Consider the following 25216-nt stretch of genomic DNA (forward strand, 5'->3'; position numbering starts at 1 on the left):
GCATCCTTCTTTCCGCAAACTAAAGGGTTCTACAAATGTAAAACATGCATTGTATGCAAAACCACAGATCCCACATTTGCATCTAAGGTGACTCAATTTGTTTCAAATAAGACTAACACTGTGTATAATATCAAAGAGTTTATTACCTGTAATACCAAAAATGTAATTTATTTGCTCGAATGCCCATGTGGCTTCCAGTACGTTGGAATGACCACAAGGTGCCTGAAAATCAGGTTGAGCGAACATTGTAGAAACATTAAAAATGGATACTTAAATCATACAGTATCCAAACATTTTATTAACCATAACAAAGACCCTAAACTGTTAAAATGTATGGGGATAAAAAAATGCACTTTACCCTGGAGAGGGGGAGATATTAAAAATGTCTTAGGAAGAACAGAAATGGAGTGGGTCTATAAGTTACAGACCCTCTCACCTCATGGTCTAAATGCAGACTTTGATCTGCATAATTTTTTATGATTATGATTATACTGTTTTACTTTTAATTTTTTTTTTTTGGTATCAGTTGGTTATATTTCTATTACTTTTATCATCCTTTTATTCTTTTATTGTTATTATTTTTACCTATAGTTTTACTACTATGGGATTCATTCTATTTATTGCCAATATTTACTACTCCTTCTCCCCTTCCCTTACTATATTCCCACTTTGACGGCTATTTTCGCCGTCAAGTATTATGATCCTTATAGGCAACCGTACTGTGCCCTTGAGGAAGCAGCTCGCTGTTAATTTGCTCAGCGAGCTGCCTCCCGGTCTCCGCCCCCCCGTGCGTGCGCACATCTGACCGGCACTACTACAAGCCCCATGGGGCTTAGCTCTATAGTAGTGCCGGCGGGGTAAAGTTTCACGGGGAGGGGCTCATACCTCACGCGCCCAGCGCTCTGGTACTACATTTCCCATACTCCCCAAGTCCGGTCATGTGACACAAGTTCAACTATTTTAAATATGTGTTATAAGCCTCGTTTTTTATATTTTTGTGTTCCATTGTGTATATATTACTTATGACCATTTATATGTATATTTGTTTTCAACTTATTTAGTGTATAACAGTGTTTTAATCTAAGTGTTTTTTTGATTGGCCATTTATTTTTTGGCGCAAATTTTAACAATCTACATTGTCTTATATATACTGTATCTTGCCAGGTATAATGCTATATTACCATTTTGAAAAAGCCTGTTTAGGTGAAACGCGTTAATGGTTTTAATTTGTGTATTTTAATAATAAAAGTGATTTTGGTTACCTTTTTTATAGGACCAACTCCTACTTTATTTGATAAACTATTTTATTATTCCTGGCATTTTTATAATTTTTATAATTTAATTTTCCTTTTTTTTTTATATATATATATATTTTTTATATTTATTTTTATATACATATTATTTTTTCCCATTATTATTTATTATTATTTTATTCTATAACCACTACTATTTTTACCTCTCATACTCGGATCCTGAGCCAAAGAAATCCCAGGTGGGGATTATTCCACCAGCGCCCTATTAATAGAGCAGTATTTCCTGCTCTATATTTGTAAGTATATTTTATTTACTGTTACTTTACATACCCTACCTACTGAGAGCACTATTGTTGTTTTCTATATATTCCGGAGTACCAAGGTTGGATCGACAGACGTTTTCTCCAGTATATCCTGGTAGCGGGGATCATACCGCTGCAACGCCTATAAGTCTAGAGCTGGTCCAAAGCTCCTACAAATGTGAGTGTATTATCATATTATTTTCTCATTTTATCCTTGGAGCCGCAATTCTTCACTATTGGCAGTTTGTCGTGTCTCCTATTTTGTCTCCACATATACGGATTATTCTACTACCCGGACGGATCAACTCCTGAGGACTGTACAGATATCCCACCAAGCTATATCAGTGAGACTATTTTATTCATTTTTATAAATTTTTTCATTGTATATATTTTTTATTATCCGCAAAGACTCTCTTCAAAGATATATTTTTTCATAGATAATTTTTTCACCTGGTTCAAGAGACTTACGTTTTCCGTTACTATTGGATTGTGACTATTTGGTCTGGTATACACTGTATTTTACTGTATCTTACTTTTTAGCGCAGCCCTTTCCCCCCGTTTTTTTTGTAACCCTTACACTACCTGATCGATACAACATCATACCTGATGTTTTAAAAGCACATTATTCCAAACAATTTAGGAATGTTAGGTGATTTATGCCCTTTATGGATTAAAACAAGACTCTGCATCAACTATGTAATTTTCCATGGGAGTTTTGCCATGGATCCCCCTCCGGCATGCCACAGTCCAGGTGTTAGTCCCCTTGAAATAACTTTTCCATCACTATTGTGGCCAGAAAGAGTCCCTGTGGGTCTTAAAATTTGCTTGCCCATTGAAGTCTATGGGCCTTGCGGAAGTTCACGTTCGCCGTTCGTGAACCGAAAATTTTATGTTCGCAACTTCACTAATCTATAGTTGTGAGATAGTGTAATATCTGTGTAAAGCAGGTTCTGTACTCATATCCTTACTCAATTCATGTTGTTTTTTTGCTTTTAAAATCAGAAGAATCAGAATAATTTCATTTGAGCACATAATGTAAAACCAAATGTTTCTGGTCTGTTTCATGCAGCTGTTCAGATGTGATATGCTATTATACCACTTTAGAGGGGTAGAAGTATAAAAACATTATCATTCCCATGATCTCTGAGTCATATGAACTATGAAAAAAAATAAGAATGCCTACAGCAACTTATTTGCAATCAAACCGCTTTTAGCAGCATCTAAAACAGCAACCCAACACACATCACATGGAACTAGGTTAATTGTAAGCACCGCACAATGCTATGCACATATCATAACCAGTCAATGCAAGTTTTCAGTTTTGATATTCATTCAAATTAAATATACACTAAGAGGTCCATACTAGTCCAAAGTAACTCATTATTGCAGTTGCTTAAAACATTGTTTATCCAAACAATATTTTGTAGTTGTATTTAATGTATTAACGTATTAATATAGTCATGTATTAATGTATTACAATAATGATTTAGGCAGCTGCCAACCAAATCATGCCATGTGTCATATTATTATTTACTAAAGGAGAATTCAAGGTGAATTTGAAATATTTTCTTTTTTTTCAAATTTACAATTTTTATTGGTTCACATATTGTCATACCATACATTACATAAGGCAATGGAAGCATTGTAGTATACAAGGAAGAGTAATCATGGCTGCCATTCTTTGAGCGTTTAGACCCGATATGATACATAGATGGGTCAAAGTTACACTCAATACATAATTTGAACCAAACCTTTACAATTGTGTATAGAGAAAGAAAAAGTAAAAGTAAAGATCAGGGATAGAAAAAGCAGATATATAGAAGTTGGGTTATAACATTAGATATACATCCATGTGTACGTTATTAAAGGTTTCATCATCATCAAAGCTTCCACCTAATGTAGGCTTTAGAGGGTTAGTTATTGTTAGTTATGTGTGAACAGGGCAGGATAGGCATCGGCAGGATATATGCACTTTTTATCTGGAAATGTATGTACAAGAGGTGGCTATCCCATACTAAAGGTCATGTTGTGTAGTGGTTCAGATACATTTAAGTTTGTTCGAGTGGGAGTGAGCAAGGCTACCTATGAAGTTTGGAAAACGTAGTTGTTATAAATCTCTAAAGAGGTGTGTGGGCCGTATGCTGGGCAGGAATGTATACCCAGCGGGTTAGCCAATTAGTTAATATTGTGGCAGCAAGATTATTCATATTGTGGGACCCGACCCTGGTGTTGGAATGGGCACATATTTTTCTGGCCTGTATTGCGATTCGTTTATAGTCAAATTGTTGGTAAAACATAGACTAATAGGTCCAGTTTAAATAGATTTGGTTTATTAGGTGGGTGAAACACAGAGGGGTCGAGTTTTTCACAATCTGGCGATCAATAGGTTAGCAGATATTAATATATAGTACATAGACAGTTCTTTAACCTTCACTTTCTAGATACACACTTGCCTGTAAGTTTTATGGAATGTTTGCAAAATACATATTCTTAAGTTGAAGATTTACATTAAATCAATACATTATGCATACTCCTCAACATTGGCTGAAGCGGGATGCTGCTGGGAGGGGGCTAAAGGGGTGGACCAGCGACACAGATCTGCCCTGAAAAAAAATCAGTACTATCCCAAGTTGGGTTGGTTGGGAGGCATGTGTATATTTTGATGAAAGGTTTTTGTATTAGAAATACAGCCGACCAAGATGGTTTGAATGGTGCTGGAGCACCTCAGGAGAATATACTTATTAAGTTACAAACTGGCCATAATTTCTTCATATGTGGCCTAAATCCTGCATATAACTCTGGGGAGCACCCTTCCGATCATCTGTCAATTTTAAGCCTGAAGCTGGAGGTTCCAGCAAGTGCCTGACTTACCTGTGGCCTGCGGCTACACTCGAGGTGGAGGAGGCGGCTGATCCTCAGCCTTGACTTGGGGCTTGCTTGCTTAAGGCCCTGTTCCCTCTCTGGACCAGCAGGGGATATCCCAGTCCAGACTGGAATATTGATGCAGTCTCCTGGAAAAGCACTCCAGTCTACTGCTGAATCTGAGGGCTATTTCCTGATAAGGCTGTTGGGGCCTATGACCATGGGCGTCTGCCCACAGTCATCCCTACATATAGAACCAATACTCTTGGGTTTGATCAGATCTGTGCGGCCTTCTGGGCAAAGCCTATGGACTTACCTCCTCTCCTGCTGGCCAAGTTGCAACTCCTCGGATCCATCCTGCAGGCCGAGGGCGCTTGAATGGGTATCACCCACGTGTTCCCAGAGAGGCACTACAACTCGCTCCGAATCCAGGCCAGCAAGCACATTCACTCTCCACATGGCCAACCTGCTACAGAGGCCTTTTACTCATGGCAACGGCAGTGCAACATTCATCAGCTACAAGCTCCAGCAGAAGGCAGAGATGGCACCCTGAGGCATATACTGATGAATTGTAAGAGTTCTTGGACTGGGTGGAAGGGGACCAGCGGAGAGGCTGACGGTGGCACAGGCTGGGCTGTCCAACACTGGGCATCTGCTGAATTCCCACAGATCTCACTAACAGCCAGACTGTCTGTTTCATAATCTTGATGGACACCATGACTGCAATATTTTGGCTGTTTAGCAATGCTATAGTACTCTATTATGTTTTACCATGGTACCATGTTGAGCATCTATCATGGATTATTCATCCAGTGGTTTATATATCTTGAACCTATACATAGTTTTATGTTACAGCTTCTCTAATTATATCTCCGTTATTCCGAAATAGATCTTTGATCCTGCTGTATATTCAATATTCCACGATGTGGCATTTATTCTCATGTGAAATGTCTACATAATCATGATTGTTATGCTTTGTACTTCCAAAAAAAAGAATGTAAAAAAAATATATATATATAGTAAAAATAATAATATATGGTAAATAACCGGAAGGTGCAGTTTTAGCTGGTTTGATGGTAGCATGAATAAAATGCACTCCTCTGATGTAGATGTAAAATGGGATTGTAAAACCTCTGATATTAGTTTTGCCACTTTAAGCCAGAAGGGCTGAATTACTGTGCAATTGTGCAAGCTAATCATATTTGCAACATAAAACCAATTTCACCATTACACCTCCAACACTTGTTGGAGAAGATTGGCCAGATAGAGTGGATTATTTTCGGTACTAGGTACTATCTGTAGAGGATTTTTTTTGTAGTTCCAGGTGGAAAGCACAGGACGTGAGACCTTTATAAATCACAAAAGCTGGTTGCTCTATTTACCATGTTATAGCAGAGAGAGATACCTTTTGCGGAAAGGTTTCAGTATACTCCCCTGGTGTAGTTGAGAGATGGTTGTTATTCCATGTTGTAGCCAAGCTTTTAGATTTAGTGAGGGATGAATAGGGCTACTGATTTTGTTGCGGTCGCCAGTAGTACCTGTGAGAATTTCATTAGGTCTATTCCGGTTAGGTCCCGGACATGTAATAATAGGCGGGTAGGTGGCAGCAAGTCATGCTGTCGTGGGCACATATGGTTGCACTGGATATTATTATTATTATTATTTTATTATTTATATAGCACCAACAAATTCCATAGCGCTGTACAATGGGTGGACTAACAGACACATAATTGAGATCAGACCACTGGACGTACAGGAACAGAGGGGGTTGAGGGAGCTGCTCAATGAGCTTACATGCTAGAGGGAGTGGGGTATAGTGACACAAAGGGTTAAAGTAGGGGAATTAAATAGTTTGTTAGAGAAGGGTTTATCGAGTGCTTGGTAGGTCATTTTTGACAGTTGCAGGAGAGGAGTCATGGGGTGGGGGATGAGAAGCCTGCTGATAGTTTAACTGATACGCTTTAATGAAGAAGTGAGTTTTCAAAGATTTTTTGAAGGAGTGGAGGCTGGGTGAAAGTCTGATTGAGGAGGGAAGGGAGTTCCACAGAATAGGTGCAGCCCTAGAGACGTCTTGAAGGCGAGCGTCAGAGGTGGGGATCCGGCCAGAGGATAGGCGTAGGTCTTGGGCTGAGCGCAGGGGTCTCGATGGGACATATTTGTGTATGAGGGAGGATAGGTATGTTGGAGCAGCATTATGTAGGGATTTGTAAGCAAGCGCCAGAATTTTGAATTGGGCCCTATATCTAACTGGAAGCCAATGCAGGGACTGACAGAGCGTGGAGGCGTGGGAGGTGCGACCGGACAGGAAAATAAGCCTCGCAGCCGCATTCATTATAGATTGCAGCGGTGCAAGCTGGGAACATGTAAGACCGGTGAGAAGGGGATTGCAGTAGTCGAGGCGTGAGAGAACAACAGCATGAACCAGTATCTTAGCCGCGTCCGGCGTTAGATATGGGGGGATGCGCGCTATGTTCTTGAGTTTGAAGCGACAGGATTTGACTATCGATTGGACATGGGGAGTAAAAGAGAGGTCAGAATCGAAAAAAAACCCTAGGCAGCGAGCCTGTGAGGTAGAGGTGATAGTAGCACCGTTGACTTGGATGGAGACAGACACAGGAGTAGCAGCACTTGAGGGAGGAAAAACTAGAAGTTCTGTTTTGGACAGGTTGAGTTTAAGGAAGTGAGCAGCCATCCAGTTGGAAATAGCAGAGAGGCAGTCAGAAACACAAGTCAAGGTGGGCAGAGAGAGATCAGGGGAGGACAGGTAGATTTGCGTGTCATCTGCATATAGATGATATTGGAAGCCAAAGGAGCTGATGAGTTTACCAAGGGAGGCAGTATAGATAGAGAATAATAGGGGGCCAAGGACAGAACCTTGGGGGACGCCGACAGAGAGGGGTTTGGGAGAAGAGACAGAACCAGAGAAAGAAACACTGAAAGAGAAGAAGAAGGAGCACCAGGAGAGAGCAGTATCCCGTAGACCAAAGTTATGAAGAATGTGAAGAAGCTGTTGATGATCAACAGTGTCAAAGGCGGCAGAAAGATCAAGGAGAATTAGGATAGAGTATTGGCCGTGAGATTTAGCAGCAATTAAATCGTTGGATACTTTGGATATGACCACGATGCCTCAATTGGCGTCCATTGCGGAGCATTAGGTGATGAATGGCCGCTGTAGTAGTTAACAATGTGGCTCTAGATTATGCTAGTAGGTTTGGGAATCCAAGACCGCCAGAGGTAACTGTCCTCTATAAAATCTCTGTTGCTACTCTGACTTTTTTGCGTTACCAAGTGAATTGTGTGAGTAAATGACACATATTTCTCAGAAATTACTTGGGCAGTTGTATTTGTATTGTATGGAATAGGTAGTAAATCATTGGTAAACTACAATACGACCTATCCTAGAATGGAATTTCCCCTCCCAAGTCTTAAGGATGTCTGTAAATTATTTGATAAATTTCATATAGTTTGCTTTATAGGTTTTCTACATTTTTCTTTAGTTTGATACCTAAAAATATTAAGTAATCTGTTCTTCAGTCCAAGGGGAATGCATCTTTGAGTCTGTCCGTCTCCCCTCCCGACAGGCCCATACTTAGGGCTTGAGAAGGTGAATTTTAACTTTAATGTCAAAATAGCTATGCTTTCAATTCGGCTACTCTGCCTTAAATCTGAAGTTCACTTTGAATTCTCAATTAAGTAAATAACCCTGTAAATGCCAGTTCATGGTGATATAGGCAAACACAAGCACAGGAATGATTGCTTACTTTGCAGTAACGTTTTTTGGCAAAATATTAGAAATAAGCGAGTGTACGAATGCCAGATATTTAATTGATACTTTGGGAGGTGTGCAAAAGTGAAAAGGTATTAAGAAATGATTTTCTTGTTTAAACCCACATAAGATTATCGCCTGTGATAAATTATGTAAATTTATGTTAACATTAGACATACTATTATATTTATATTGTGTTTATTTCCCTAGCATCTAATTCTTTGGCTTCATTGTCTCTCATATCCATGTTGGCTGCCTATTCACCCACATTTGGCCAAATTACTCATTTTGAATTTCAGTCTCTCTTCATCGCTATCCAATTAAGCCTTCTTAATCCAGTCAGCTTTCTTCTATATGTACACCCAGGGCCGGATTGACATGTCAGGTGCTCGTAGGCACAGAAATCTAAGGCCTCCCTGCTCCCCAACCTTAAAGTAAGGCAGATAAAGTTTAATACATGTATTAACTGGACATTGCAGGCCTAAAAACATCAGAAAACATATTCATATTTGACAAGTGCATATGTATATATGTGTGTGTGTGCTTATTTCTACTTGTAATATATTGTGTTTCTCTCTGTGAGTAGAGTGAGTGTATGCAGCTCTGTAAATGTGGTTATGGTAAAGGGGGTTTAAGGCTAGAGAGTGGTTAATGTCACAGTTATATTTATTACATAAGGTTTTTAGTGTTAACATGAGTAACAGCTCGAGAGGGGTTAACGTTGAAGTACAAGGGCTATTTAGGATTATTGACTTTAGGACTGGAGTAGGGTCACATTTAGTATTGGGGTACACGAGAGGTTGTGAAGATGATTTAAACATAGGATTAGGGGTTTATTTTCAGGTTTAGGCTTTGAGTGCTCTAGATTGCATGGTTATTTGCTTATGTCTTCTGTAAACCAGTCAGATTGATATCAGAACTGCAGAAGTTGTTATACAGTGAGCATCACTGAGAGCATTTTCTCTACGGTGATCGGGTGAGTACTTCATACCTGAGCCTGTGCCTTGTGCGTGCTACATCTCCTTCTGGAGACTGACACTTCAGGACAAGAGTACAGCATTTAGATGTATGGAGGGTCCCATGAGACCAAGGTTTCCTTTGTAGATAAAGCCAATTTGCTGCAGTCAATGGTGATGGATGGGGGGGATATATGCTTCTAAATTATGTCTAAATGTCTAAAAGTGTCAAGTGTAGGAAAAATTCAGAACAAAGTCTTAGTATATCTCTTGTCTTGGTTAGAATTTCAGTGAAATTCCAACACTGCAATAAGAGTATTTCATCAAGATTCTATCTTGATGAAATAGTAATTTTTTAGGATGTGAAGCTGTGTGTCTGGAGCAAGGGGGGAGGAGGGCCACAGTGCTGCCTTTAGCTCACAATGGCATATTATAAAAGTGTTGAAAACAGATGCCCCTAGTGGTCAGGTGCCTGTGCCTCTGCCTAGTGGCAAATCTGGCCCTGTGTTCACCCTCTTTTTTCTTAATTGTTTCCCAATCTGTGAATAGATCAATATCAGTTCTATATGTATAGCAATACATTACTATCCCTATTTCCTATGAAATTCTTATGCCTTTCCCAAACTCCACTCCCTACTTCATTGCTATAACATCAGCTCATCCCTTGTAGTTTACCTATGATCAACTTGTCACATTGCAATGAGCTTGGGTTAATTTTAGGGTACTGGCAAAGCACCAATATACCAGTGTGGTTATACCTCACACAATCTAGCCACATGGTCCCAACATCAGTATGTTATTTGCTTAGGAGAGAATGTAAAGGTAAAGATCTAGAGATATTTAACCTTTTCTTGCTTCGAAACTCTGCATCCTATTCGATGTGATAAGTATAGCCATACCCTGCACATGTTTTTAAAAGGGGAACTTTGGGCACCAATAGAACATTAATGTATATGATAAGTGTTTGTCTCGTTAACTGGCTGTGGTTTTTCTGTGATCAGATCTTCATAGCTTGAAAAAACCCTCAATGTATTGCAGAATGCTGCTCTGTATGTCCTGTACCCCAAGTCAAAAAGACTTCCTTATTAAATTAATGCACACAGTTTAGCTCCTAAGAGCACTAAGTGAGCTGCATTTAATTCACAAACCTGGCCGCAGACCTTCAGAGAAACTACAAACAGGTTCTACAGGTATTGATATCCTTACTATAAATCCCCTTGGGTGTCCTGCTCTTCTAATATAGGTTGTTTTGTAGTTCAGATTAAACATTGTTGTCATTGGCTGAGCCGTGTGCAAACATTTGATAAGGAAGTCTTTTTATGGGCTATGGGGGTGTTGCTAAAGAGGCAGGCTTATGGTGCATGATTCTTCAAAACATTATTTTTTTTATGCAAAAACTATAAATATTAGAGCATGCAAAAAATATTTATGAGGCCAAAACCTCAAACCTCACACTGCTGCTTGGAGTGTGCCTTTTAAATTAAAATTTTCAGACCATCAACTTGCATCGACCTGATCAGAATCTGGACAGAAACAACCAGTGCGTCTGAACATCTCAGCATAGCTTTACCTCAAATATTATCTACACTTAGATATCAGTTAAAATGTCTTCAACTTTTTTTTAGTAACATTAAAGGATCAATAGGTTCAGGAACACAAACATGTATTCCTGACCCTATAGTGAAAACCCACCATTTAGGTGGCTTGCCCCCCACTCCCCCCTCAGTCCCCTCAGAATGGGTTAAAACTCACCTTATTTTCAGCACTCTATGGGTCTGCCGGCGCTGGACCCGCTCCCTTGGTGTCATCATCAAAATCCCATGGTGAAAGCATTGAATTGGCTAAAATTGGCAAGCGGCAGAGCCAAACACAATTTTGGCCAATCAGCACCTCCTCATAGAGATGCATTGAATCAATGCATCTCTATGAGGAAAATTCAGCATCCCCATGCAGAGCAGTGCTGAGCCAGGAAGGGCCTTCAGTGGCAGGAACGGCAGGGCTGAGCCAGGAAGCCCCTCCAGTAGCCATCTGAGGAGTGGCCACTTGGAGGTGTCTCTAGGGGCAATGTAAACACTGCATTTTCTCTGAAAAGACAGTGTTTGCATGGAAATGCTTGAAGGGAGCTGTTATACTGTCCCTTTAACTACTTGGTAGTTTTAAACTAAATTGTTAGCTTTGTTTCGCTATGTAACATATACAAACTATGTTTGTATAACAATCTTCCCAAGTACATTTTAGTCACATGTAGATGTTTAAGAGTATCACACCAAAACATTATTTAATAGTCAAGAAAGCAATTTTTCCCTAAAATGTATTTTACATTTTATATAAATGCCCACATATGCAGCAATCTGGATATTTGTACATTTTGCACGGCTGTACTTTTATTTATTTGGACAAAGAAACAGTATCCTATTTAATGTGTAGCAGGTCACTAAGCGTGTAATTGGGGAAATTGCAATCAAGTCAACGAACATTCATCTGGATTATAAATCTGAATGCCCATCTGTATGTAAAGAGTTTTGGTACATATAAACGTACATATAGTTTGTCTTGTGTAGAAACACACATACACATGCATCAGAGAAACAAGCAACTCTAACATAAATATATGCATATATGAAAATATAGGACACATTCTATTAAAGGAACAGTACGCCCAACCTTCATGACATAAAATATAATTGAAGTACTCTATATTACTTGTAAGGAATCCCTGTTTGCCCTGTACTATTTGTTATAAATGAGGCTATTCTCCAGTGAAGCATGGTCGTTAAGCTTGTAAATTATTAGTGTATAAAAAGAGCAAGTGTTCAAAATATCGGCAGCTAAAGAACATAAATACCAAGAAAGAAAATTAGTTCTTAAGTGACAAAGTGTTCTTTATTTGCTAATCTATAATACCATACATTAAACGTGTTTTATTTTACTGCTTACCAAGCTCAGAGAACATTAATCAATATATCATAAAACAGTTGGGTTGCCTTATTTGGGAATCATTTGACATATATAGTACAATGAGATATAGCAGTTGGAATTAAGCAGCAGAACTAATGCAGATTACAATGTTCTCTCTACATGACCCATTCCCTGGTTTTAAGTTTGTCCCCAAAGTATGTTGTTGATGGTTATTTTGCTGTCCATCATCTTATGTTAATTATAGTGTACTTGCAAGAAGAAAGCTAATGCAACACATTCATTTTTTAATGCCTTTTCTCTGCTTCTTGATAGCACTCAGGCATTAATATGTGACTAATCAAGTAGAAATATCCTAATTTAAAAATCCGAAAGAAATAAAAGGGGATTACCAGCTTGATTTATGTTTGATGCTGGTTCTATGTGTGCTACTTTTATTGATCTAATTTCAACTCCCAAACAAAGGCTGTATTCAGAGATTGATTCTTATTTATGAGCCAATTTAATAGTAAAAACTTGGGGTACTACAAATTAAGTGGCATTTAATATAAAGAAATAAAGCTTTTGCATTATTTGAAAATGTACAAACTAGGGCTAGATCTTGGACTTTATTTGCTGCCAAAATCTGGTTTAGCTTTAGATAGATAGATAGATAGATGGGTAGATAGATGGATGGATAGATAGATAGATAGATAGATAGATAATGTGGAGAGATGGATGGATTTCATCCCTAAATTACATCATCTAAAAGATATTTAAATAACCCATGTTGATACTTTGCATAATATTGTATTTATAATTTATTTTCACAGTATTATATTTTGTTTTAGCTAAAATCTCTGCTAAACTAAATATCTTACAAAACAACTTTGCAATTGTTCTGGAGATGAAGTAGATTGTTTACTACATTTAAAACTAAAATAGCTCAACTACAATTAATACTGACAGCTTGCAACTAACGAAACGGTCTTGAGAGCTCACACTTCAAACCATTCCATTTAACACATAGAATACATTAGATGTTGATCAATGCCCTGTTACATTTGTAAAGCAGCATGGAACCTATCTACAACTGTGTCTGTTATGTGAGCATCAACATTTAAACACACAAAGAAAAATAGGAAACATATATTTTATTAAAAAGCAAAAAATGTCCACTTCTTGCTGTTCTAGTGAGAGCCACTGAATCCAGATATTCCCAACTCATTGGATTCCTGTATCTGTGATGCATTCAGTAGTTCATTCTACTTAACTACTGCAATTATTTAATTTCACTTGTATATTTTACAAAGGCCAGCCCTTACGTTCTCTATTAGAGGATGGACCTTTTACCTCAACATAGGATAGAATGAACATAGAATATACCACTGCTACACAAATGAATACACCCCAACAAGCAAAGTAGTTACTTGATTAGCTGTACAAATGTTGGTTACATGTTGAATAAGGTGATTGTAGCTTCATGGTATAATACTGTACTTATGGTAGTTGTTACAGCTGTGATATTGATACACATGAAAGAGTAATGCTTCTAGCATGGATGTGATGTGAACAGCATTAGCCACAGAGACAGCAGAGAACCTATTTATTATCAAACAAAATTCAGTTTTATTGGGATTGGGTAGAATTTATTGCACAATGTGTTTTTGCCACGGCATTTGATCTGTAGGTGGAATTGTTGGGGAGAATGTTCAATTAACATAAGCAGACTCATCACACTCCTATAAATAATAAAATGAATTCCCAATACAACGAATAATAAACACGTAGCAATGCTGGGCATTCCAGTCTAACCCTGCAGCAACTTTCACTAACTCCTCCATTGCCACTGATAACATCCAACGTCTTTCTCAAATTCTCACAAACTGATCAGAAATGTTTACACAGAATGATTGGTAACTATACCACTACCTCTGGCGGTCTGTATAATAAGCCATATTATAGAACAATTATACAGGTGGTTAATATGGCAACGTGAGTCACTTATTATAAAAATTCCAGGTGAAATAACTATAGTAATAATATTCACACACAAAAATAATAATAATAAATAAATCAGACTCCAACAGGTCTAGTAGTGTTGTACTTACAGTTGATTCCAATGATCCAGGAGAGGTAAATACATAATCCAGGTAACATATCTGCCTGCCAGCAGTTCCTCTATTGACTGGAGTCTCAGTGTCCTGCAGACAGATTTTTCTCAGTTGTCGGATATACCAAGCTATACCAGGCTGCTGATATTGAAGTACACCACTCCCTCCCTCTGTATCTGGCTTCTCCTGATTCTTTGATTTTTTTTCTGTGCTCCTTTTATCACCGATCCCTGATGCTCTCAGCAAAGTGAATGTGTGAAAGAGGGCTGAAATAGAGGGGAGGAGTGAAGGTGAAAGAACAGTAATGGGAGGGTAAGAGGCTCATGTGCTGAGCAAGTTTCAGAGAGAACAGAAACTGTGACTGTCACTTGTTGTTTATACATTAATGACACTGAGTTTGGTAAAAATCATCATGTGTGCTTTACAATATAGAAATCAGCATAGAAGATGTCAGTGTTAGGGTTTACATTGTATTGAGAGTTTCTCTTGCAGTTTATCAGTGAGAAGAATGTGTAATAAACTAGAAGCAGGGTTTGTGACAAGATTGTATAGCTAGAGCGAATGTAATCCCTATAGGCTGAAATGCAGGATATCCAGACCATACATTTAGAATCACATTAACTGGAGCAGCCAGAACATGATACATTCTGTAATTAGAGTGACACCCAGTAGATGGTCTTCCAATGAAGCAGCTTATAATGTAACAGGTGCTTTATGAGTTACCTATAAGATTCAGCCTGTCTCAATACAGAATAGAAAAATATATACAACATATTTGAGATGTAACTGCTAGATTCCTTTCTTTCTTTCTTTCTTTCTTTTCTTTCCCAGAACAATTCATTTTTCCTTCCTTCCTTCCTTCCTTCCTTCCTTCCTTCCTTCCTTTCTTCCTTCCTTCCTCCCTTCCTTTTCTTTTCTTTTCTTTACCAGAACAATTCACATTATTGGTACATAATATTAGGCAAAATTGTCAAAAAAAAAATTCAAATCTTCCAGACTTTGAAAGCCCAATCATGTCTAAGAATAAGTTATATGGCAAAAGGAAAAAACACATGTTCTCCGCAATATTCCTATATAAAAGTGAGGATATGACATCTTATACTTTTCACTTTCCAGAAAAAAACCTAATCATGAAAGTACAGCTATAAAGTAATGAGTGCTCACGGGGTAGGACCCCCACTGGCACATTGGGTAGAGATCAAGAGAAAAAAATATATATTGTAGAACCGGGATAGGGACAAGGGAGGATTCAAAGGGACTTCCAGGCAACTCCTAGCTGGAGTAGCAGACTTCAGTTAGATTACAGCGTAGATGTATAACGTATGAGAATTGTGCCCGAGTTATAGCTAGAGAACTGGTGTGTGACATACATACAAACGTCTCTGGGATCTAGTGTCAGCAAATCTCCCTCAATTAAATTCATTGCTTTGTAATCCAACTTGTGAAACCAAAATAATTGGAGACCTTGCAGAGGACTGATATAGACATAAAATCTATGTTTTGTTTTTATGTACTTTAAACATTTTCCCTAGAATCAAAAATAAAGCTTACCAAAACCAAAAGTATTTACACAGCAATATGAGATACAAAGGTCTCGGAACTAAAGTTTCTAATAAGAAATGATAGCTAACCTAGGCCTTAATTCAATATTTTTTGGATGAATGTTTCAAATGATCACAGCCTGTTAGAAAAACGTTCCAAATGATTTATCTACAAAAATTGACACATTTGTTAATGGAAACTTCTGTAGATAAATAATTTGCAAAGCTTTTCTAACAGATGTAGTATGTGAACTAAACAAATTGTTTGGTTTAACACTGCATTGCTGGAAAGAAGCTAGCCCTGTCTACTAAACTTTAAATCACAGTCACATACTACGGTATGTCCCGAGATATCATCACCTGATTATCTAACAGACAGTTGGAGAAATGTGTGTTTGGAGTTTTATCAGTTTGATAGATGATGTGAATTTGAAATAGAGAAATATCTTAGGATATACTGTGTGTGACTGTGATATAAAGTGTTATAAAGCGGACAAGCTTATTTTCTTAGGTTACTTTGTATACCAGCAATGCAGGGCTTTACTAAGCAATTTGTGTTTTTCTTGTACTAGATTACCTTTCATTTCTTATTAGAAACTTTAGCTCTCAGTGGTGGGTGGACATTTTTCTAGTGGCTACTTGAGTGGCTACTCAATATATTATATGCACAGGCATGAGCAGGGCTGTTTTTAACCCCTTAAGGACTGAGCCAAATGTACACGTTGTGAACAGAACAAAACGTAAACAAAACCTGGCATTTGCGCTATATGTCTGTCCAACCGTAATTCACCTCTTTCATATTAAATGCACCCCCCCCTTATTATATATCATTTTATTCAGGGGAAACAGGGCTTTCATTTAATGTCAAATATTTAGCTATGAAACATAATTTAATATGAAAAAATGGGAGAAAATAAGAAATGTTGTTATTTTTATAGTTTTACATGACATTTTAACTGTCAATGTCATAATACTGTTTGCTTTTACTGCAATAAAATACACATATTTGTATTCAGCAAAGTCTCACGTGTAAAACAGTACCCCCTATGTACAGGTTTTATGGTGTTTTGGGAAGTTACAGGGTCAAATATAGCGTGTTACATTTTAAATTGAAATTCGCCAGATTGGTTACGTTGCCTTTGAGACTGTATAGTAGCCCAGGAAATGAATTTCCACCCATAATGGCATACCATTTGCAATAGTAGACAACCCAAGGTATTGCAAATGGGGTATGTCCAGTCTTTTTTAGTAACCTTTTTTGTCGTAAACACTGGCCAAAATTAGCGTTAGTATTTGTTTGTGTGTGAAAAATGCAAAAAACGCCAATTTTGGCCAGTGTTTGTGACTAAGTGGCTACTAAAAAAGACTGGACATACCCCATTTGCAATACCTTGGGTTGTCTACTATTGCAAATGGTATGCCATCATAGGAGTAATTTTCATTCTTGGGCTACCATAGGATCACAAAGGCAACTTAAGCAATCTGGCGAATTTTAATGTGAAAAAAATGAAACACAAGCCTTATATTTGACGCTGTAACTTTTGAAAACACCATAAAACCTGTACATGAGGGGTACTTTTGTACTCGGGAGACGTCGCTGAACACAAATATTTGTGTTTCAGAACAGTAAAAAGTATCACAGCAATAATATCGTCCATGTAAGTGCTGTTTGTGCGTGAAAAACATCACTTTTACTGGCGATATCATCATTGTAATATATTTTACTGTTTTGAAACACTAATATTTGTGTTCAGCGAAATCTCCCGAGTAAAACAGTACCCCCCATGTACAGGTTTTATGGTGTCTTGGAAAGTTATAGGGTTAAATATAGTGCTAGCAAATTAAATTCCCTATACTTTCGGCATGGGTTGTCAGGCAGGTCCCGCTAATTGTAATTAATTAAGATACCTAATTATGTAAAAATATTACATAAATATATGTGTAGAATTAATATATGTATATATATATACACATATGTGTATATATATGTATATATATATATAATTTTTTTTAAATATTTTTATTTATATATAGGTATATATATAGTGATATATGCATATATATTTATGTATATAGATATATATATATATTATTTCGTTCTACGTGTATTTTGATATAAATATATATATATATATATATATATTAATATCACAATACAGTTAGAATGAAATAACACACATCTATATATTTTTTTAATTATTTATTTTTCATTATTTTTTAAATGTTATTTTTTTACGTATTTACATTTTTTTATATTATATATAAATATATATATAACAATAATTATATATATATTTAATCAGTATCAGTCTACGTATAATTTGATATTAATATATATATATATATATATATATATATATATATAATTATATATATATTAATAGTAAAATACACCTAGACAGTGTATGTGTGGGTATGCATATGTGTATATATATATATATATATATATATATATATATATACTTAGATCATATATATATATATAATATATATATGATCTAAGTATATAATTTTTTTTTACACTTATTTTAATTCTTTTTATTTGATTTCCAGCCAGCAGGGGGACTACCTGTCATTACAATCGCAATGGTGGCCAAACGATAGATCCCCATCTGTCTTGCAACTCCAACAGTGCTTTGACAACTTGGGCTCTAACATTTTCCCATGCTTGCAGGGTTGTATTTGGTACTGAGCAGTGTTTGTGTGTTTAAATGTAAGCATGTTTTTGTATGGCGTATGTTTGTTTAAATGTTGGGGTGAGTTTATATGTGGTGTTAGTGTTTGAATATAAGCATGCATTTATGTGTAGTGTTTGTTTTTGAATGCAGGGGTGTGTTTATATATATTTTTGGTGTACACAGAGGTGTATTTGAATGTAGTTTTGAGGTTTCAATGCAGAACTGTGCTTGAATGTAGTGTTGAAGTTTGAATGCAGGGTTGTACATGTGTGTAGTGTTGGTGTTTTGAATGCTGAGATGTATGCACATGTACACATACACTGCCACACACACTGTGATACACACACACAGATATACTCAAACACACACACACTCTGACACATGCAAACTTTGCATTTTTAAAGCCATCCTTCCATTTCCTACCTTATGGGTTCAGGAGGTAGTTGGGAGTGAGTGACTCCAGCACCCTCCTGACAGCCTCCTCCTCCCTCCCATGTGGCTTCACTCTCTCTGGGAGGAAGTGACTCACGGCAATCACTTCCTCCCAGCCGTGTGCCGTTGTTAAAGGGCCACAGCGCCCGACCGGGCCTCTGCTCAGAAATTCCCACATTGATGGCCCTGAATGCATGGGCCAGCCAATGGGCCCCCTTAGTGTGTGGGCCCCGGTGCAGCACCAGTGGGCCCATGGGGTAGATACATTTTTTTTGCGGACAGCGGGGCCCACGGGGCAGCTGCTTTGGGCCCCCCAGGAGTAACTGGGCCTGGGGCAGCTGCCCTGTTTGCCCCTCGTTAAAGACGGCCCTGGGCATGACAGAGGCAGTGTCTTACTTATTGTATAGCGGATGAGTCAATACAAGGCTTTCTTACTATATACACTATAGAGCTCCCTAACATAACCAGTATCTCTGTGTCTTACCAGGTTGGCTGAATAAGATGGCTGCTGACAAGATGGCTGCTGCTTACTAATGATCAGTACATCCTCCTTCTCCCAGCATGCACTGCAGCAAGAAAAAGGGGAGGGGCATAATGCCACTTCCAACCTGGGAAAACTCTGAGACAGACAGTGAGTCTTTCTAAACATCACACCTTAACCTCTTAACCCCTTAAGGACACAGCTTCAGAAGCTTGTTTTACGCTTAATGACACAAGCAATTTTTGCATTTTCTGGCTGTTTGCGTTCAACTGCAATTTGCATCTCTCTCGTTTATTGCACCGACACATATTATATACTGTTTTTTAAAGGACAGAAGGGGCTTTAATTTGATGTAACATATATATATATATATATATATATATATATATATATATAAATGCTTATTTATTATCAAAAAAATACAGAAAAATGCAAAAAAAAAATTGTTTTTTTTTACAGTTTTTGCATTAATAATGTGTACATAATTAGTGCAGGTTAAAGAAAGCAATTAAAAATAAATTCATTTAGTTGTTCTGATTTACAGAATATATAATGTGTCTGGGATTTTAAGTTTTTTTTGGTAGTTACAGGTCACAAAGCACAAGGAGTAAAATAAACTTTTAATGTTGAGCAATTTTAGAATTTAGTATGTTTGTCTTGTAAGCTTAATAGCCATAAAAGAAAACAAAATTGCCACACAAAAGTATATATTTATATAAAGTAGACATCACAGGCTATTTACCTAAGGTTGCTTTGACACTTTCTACGTAGTCATTTCACCGCCAACCTCTGCTAAATATTGGAGAAAAATTGTTTTTTGGCACACACACTTATAACAAAGAACTTCTCATGTGTATTTTGTAAAGTTGGTGTGTGCTATTCCTTTACAAAGTTTTATTTTGTGTTCAGTTACACCTGCTGAGTAAAATGACACCCCCTTTGCATGTCTTTGGCACTATTTCGTGAAGCTACAGTGCCATATACGAGACCTGTCCTTTTCAGTATTCACAGTAGATTTTTGAGAGACGGATTTAATGAGCCACTGCTTCCATTTGGGGTATTATAACAGTTTGACTGTTCAAAAAAAAACCACAAGTCCCACCATTTGTAAAAGTAGACACTACAGGGTATCTCATATAGTGCATATTGTGCCTTAACATGCCCCCATTTCTTCACCAATATATGCCAAAGTATGTGGTAAAAAATTATTTTGGGCATTTTTTACAAACGGATTACATTGTAAAAGTCTTCTGAGTAAAATGACACCCCCATTGTATGTCTTTGGCAATATTTTGTGAAGTTACAGTGCTGTAAAAGAGACGTGACAAGTTTAAGTTTTTAAGTGTGAATTTTCATGTAGGGTTTTGATGTGTCCGTGTTCCACTTTGGAGCACTTGAGCAGGCTACATATTACAACTACACCATAAAGGCATACCATTTCTTAAAGAACACATCCCAGGGTATTTCAAAAGGCATATTTTGAACCTTAGCGTGGGATCATTTTTCCGCTAGCTTGTACCAAGTGTAGTGGTAATAAGCATGTTTTCTGCCTTTTTGACACACAAAGTGAGTTTGCATAGTATATTTTGCAAACCTTATGTGTGCTACGACTGTAAAATACTTCATATGTTGCTCAGCTATGTTGGCTGAGTACAGCAATACCCCCGTATGTACCTTTGCCAGGTATATGTAAACGTTGAAGGGGCACATTTGAGACGCAGCCATTCAGTTTTTTTCTAACTTTGAAGTTTTACGCTGTGTCCATGTTCCATTTTGGAGTAGTTTAGATGGTTGGTTATTGAAACTTCCCCCCAAACACATACTATTTATTAAAGAATACACCCTGGGGTAATTCAAAAGGCATATTTTGAACCTTAGCGTGGGATCATTTTTTTCTCTAGTTTGTTCCAGGTGTAGTGGTAATGAGTATTTTTTTATGTCTTTTTTTACATTTTTAAACTTTTTTAACTTTTTAACCCCTTAAGGACGGAGGACGGTTCAGGACCGTCATCGGCATTTTTGCGTTGCCGACCGGTGACGGTCCTGAACCGTCCTAACCGTCCAATGTACTTACCCGATCACCGTCGTTCCCCCGGCGGCGATCGGCGGTGCTCCCGGTGTGGGGAGACTGCCTGCAGCCCAGACAGTCTCCCCATGGCGGTTTAGGACCCCTGTGGCCATGTGATCGCCCAACAGGGCGACCACATGGTCACAATAGGTGTCCTAGTCTCTGCCTGCAGGGGGACTGTCTGTGCTGACAGGCAGTCTCCCTGCAACTGTAAAATCCCCCAAAAAATTAAAGTGAAAGTTAAAAAAATATATATTATTATATATGTGTATATATATGATATATAGACATATATTATACCTATATAATATATGTCTATATATCATATATATAATGTCATGCTAAGTGTACTTTTATATTAATATGTACATATATTAATATAAAAATACACTTATAATTAATTTACACACGTATATATATAATATATATAATAACTATATATATTGTATATATATATATATTATTATAAAATACGAATAATAAATAATTTAAATTAAATAAAAAAAATAAAAAATAATAATAAAAATTAAAAAAAAAATTATATATCTATACGAAATTTTATTCTAACTGTATTTTGATATTAATATATATATATTTATATCAAAATACACTTAGAATGAAATTGTATATATCTATGTATATATAAATAAATAAAAAGAATGCAAACTATTCATATGTCCATATACAAAATTACATAAATAATTATATAAATATACACGTAGACTTCAAATATATAAATATGCATATATATTTAAATTCTACATGCGTATTTATGTAATATTTTTACATAATTAAGTTATTTTATTGATTGCAATTTAAGGGACCTGCCTGCCAACCCAGGCCGAAAGTCCAGAGAATTTAATTTGCTATCACTGTATTTTACCCTGTAACGTTCTACGACACCCTAAAACCTGTACATGGGGGGTACTGTTTTACTCGGGAGACTTCGCTGAACACAAATATTAGTGATTCAAAACAGTAAAACATATCACAGCGATGATATTGTCAGTGAAAGTGACTTTTTTTGCATTGTTCACACACAAACAGCACTTTTACTGATGATATAATTGTTGTGATACATTTTCCAGTTTTGAAACACTAATATTTGTGTTCAGCAAAGTCTCCTGAGTATAACAGTACCCCCCATGTACAGGTTTTATAGCGTTTTTGAAAGTTACAGGGTCAAATATCTTTACATTGAAAATGGCCAGATTGGTTACGTTGCCTTTGAGAGCGTATAGTAGCCCAGGAATGAGAATTACCCCCATGATGGCATACCATTTGCAAAAGAAGACAACCCAAGGTATTGCAAATGGGGTATGTCCAGTCTTTTTTAGTAACCACTTAGTCACAAACACTGGCCAAAATTAGCGTTCAATTTAGTTTTTTACTTTTTTCACACACAAACAAATATGAACGCTAACTTTGGCCAGTGTTTGCGACTAAGTGGCTACTAAAAAAGTCTGGACATACCCCATATTGAATACCCTGGGTTGTCTACTTTTTAAAAAATATGTACATGTGGGGTGTTATGACAGATAATAGTGTTACAATGTCACTATTGATACATTTTAAAAATTTATGTTTTGAAACCGCAATATCCTACTTGTACTTATAGCCCTATAACATGCAAAAAAATAGCAAAAAGCATGTAAACACTGGGTATTTTTGAACTCAGGACAACATTTTGAATCTATTTAGCAGTTTTTTTCATTCGCTTTTGTAGATGAGTAAAAGATTTTTCACATAAAAGTAAAAAAACATGTATTTTTTTAAAATTTTTCATCATATTTTTTCATTTTTTTAAAAATTAAATTACATGAGATTATATAAATAATGGTATGTAAAGAAAGCCCCTTTTGTCCTGAAAAAAACAATATATAATTTGTATGGGAACAGTAAATGAGAGAGCGGAAAATTACAGCTAAATACAAACACCACAAAAGTGTCAAAAAGATGCCTGGTCGCAAATGTACAACATTGCAAAAAAAGTCCGGTCCTTAAGGGGTTAAAACTAGTTTTTAAACTTTTGTTTTGCTTATTATTATTTTTATTTTTTTTAATTCTTTATTTTTGTTGTGCACAAAAGTAACAGTAAGCTTTGGTGCGCCACAACAGCGACATCAGAGTATGGTAGTAAACATTTGCTGTACAGGTTGTGGTAAACGATAGTCAGGCACAGTTTTTAGGTTAGAGAGAGCAAAATTGCGACAATATAGGTTGTCGATTAGGGTAAACATTGGATTAATCAGCACAATTTTATATAAACAGTTTTAGCTTAGCGATGCATCGGCAGTAAAGGTAAGGTAAACATGTCAACAAGCGTATTCATACATGTCGTTAAACCATCGAGAGTGCTAGCAAATTCTAAATTAGCTGCATCATATGTTTTTCATGCGTGTCCTATGAGTTTGTTACTACAGATTAGCTGGTCAAAATGAGTTGATGGGACATGTAGGGCTGTATACAAACAGGGCAGATTACATGTTTGTGAGATGCGAGTAGCTGGGGAGTGGAGGGAACAAGTGGCTTGCTAGGCAGGCGGGCTCGTCGGCTTGAGATTGGCCGGTGGTAGGCTATCTAGGCACACAGCTAGTGGGTGTCATAAGACCGTGAGTTATTGTGTAACGTGTATTAATACGAACATCGATCAAAAAACGTTGAAGCATTGCAGATATTCATTCTGCATGCAAGAAACATAGCAAGTGGGCTACCGCCCTATCAGTTAAGCAGACATTTAGTATTAAGTTTTATCTTGCTTAGCTAAACGGTGATATTGTCATAATAAAAGTATATTAAACAGGTGAGAACAATTGAGTACGTGAGATAAGCACTAGTTAAGTAAGGTCATGCATATAGATTAAACAAGTAGTAGTTCCCTCAGACATGTATAAGATTGTAACTGAGCTGGTTTACAAGTAATACGGGAATAAACAGGGTTAACTTTTCGTGCATATGGTATAAACAAAGCATTATGTTGCATGTCTAGTTTTCTGTGACAGTAGAGTGATCGTGGGTCTTACTTGTATAGGACCTGCTGGGCTAGTGATAGATATGGTATGCTTTACCTACATAGGTCGCCGGGCTCTGAAGCACAAGAAACATTGCCATGTCAGGCTGGTTAATAAAGTAGCATGGCTTTGTGATCTAACAGGGCATATGAGCTTAACTGGTAATCTGTTAGGTCGTGTTTTCGTCCTAGGTAATTGTAAGCGCTGAGTTAGGTGGTCTAATGCCTTACCATGCTCCCTGCATTTTCCTATCTCTTAATTGGTCTGAACCGGCTTCTCGTGGGCTTACATTTCACTATGGACCGGAGCTGTAGGGAGATGGCCATATTTTAGCAGTGCTGGAGCCTTAAAACAGTGTATGAAGATAACAGTTAAACACAGAACATATTGCTGGCCTGTCAACATTAACCCCCTAGGAGGCCCCCCTGGAGTGGTAAGGAAAGGCATTATTAATCGAGGGCCGAATATTGGTATATCGGCTATCAAGGCTGCTGGGAACATCATATGAAAGGGAAAAATAATAATGTGGAAGGAAAGAAAAAAAAAATCCTAAGCAATCATAAGGAAATCACTCTTTGGTCAGTAGTCCTAGAGAGTCCCACTTGTCAGCTCAGTTTATCCGATGCCCTCGAGGGGTAGAGGACAGTCCAGCCCAAGGGAGAGATTCAGGGATGTGGGGGTTCATCCGATGCCGACTTTCCACGTGTATCTCTCATATTCTGGTGGTGCAGCAGTTTCCCCCTGCGCCATCTTGGTGGTCTGCGGTTGATGCTGGGTCTCGTGTGGGTGGGTGTCCTTCATCCGCTCTGTCTCCGGTTTGGGCTGCTGTGAGAAGCTGTTGGTTATTTGGTATGCCG

General features: G+C 37.3%; 1 protein-coding gene across 1 annotated transcript in view; it reads right to left on the reverse strand.

Moving 5' to 3' along the window:
* The window catches only part of RXFP1 (relaxin family peptide receptor 1), a 351549-nt gene extending 337337 nt beyond the window's left edge, over positions 1 to 14212 (reverse strand). The window contains exon 1 of the mRNA XM_063458232.1: positions 14146 to 14212. Within this exon, the coding sequence (XP_063314302.1) occupies positions 14146 to 14194 (49 nt within the window). The 5' untranslated portion in view covers positions 14195 to 14212. The remainder of the gene's footprint in view (positions 1 to 14145) is intronic.
* Positions 14213 to 25216: the final 11004 nt, after the last annotated feature.

Source organism: Pelobates fuscus, chromosome 6, assembly GCF_036172605.1.
Source record: "Pelobates fuscus isolate aPelFus1 chromosome 6, aPelFus1.pri, whole genome shotgun sequence".
Classification (NCBI taxonomy): Eukaryota; Metazoa; Chordata; class Amphibia; order Anura; family Pelobatidae; genus Pelobates; species Pelobates fuscus.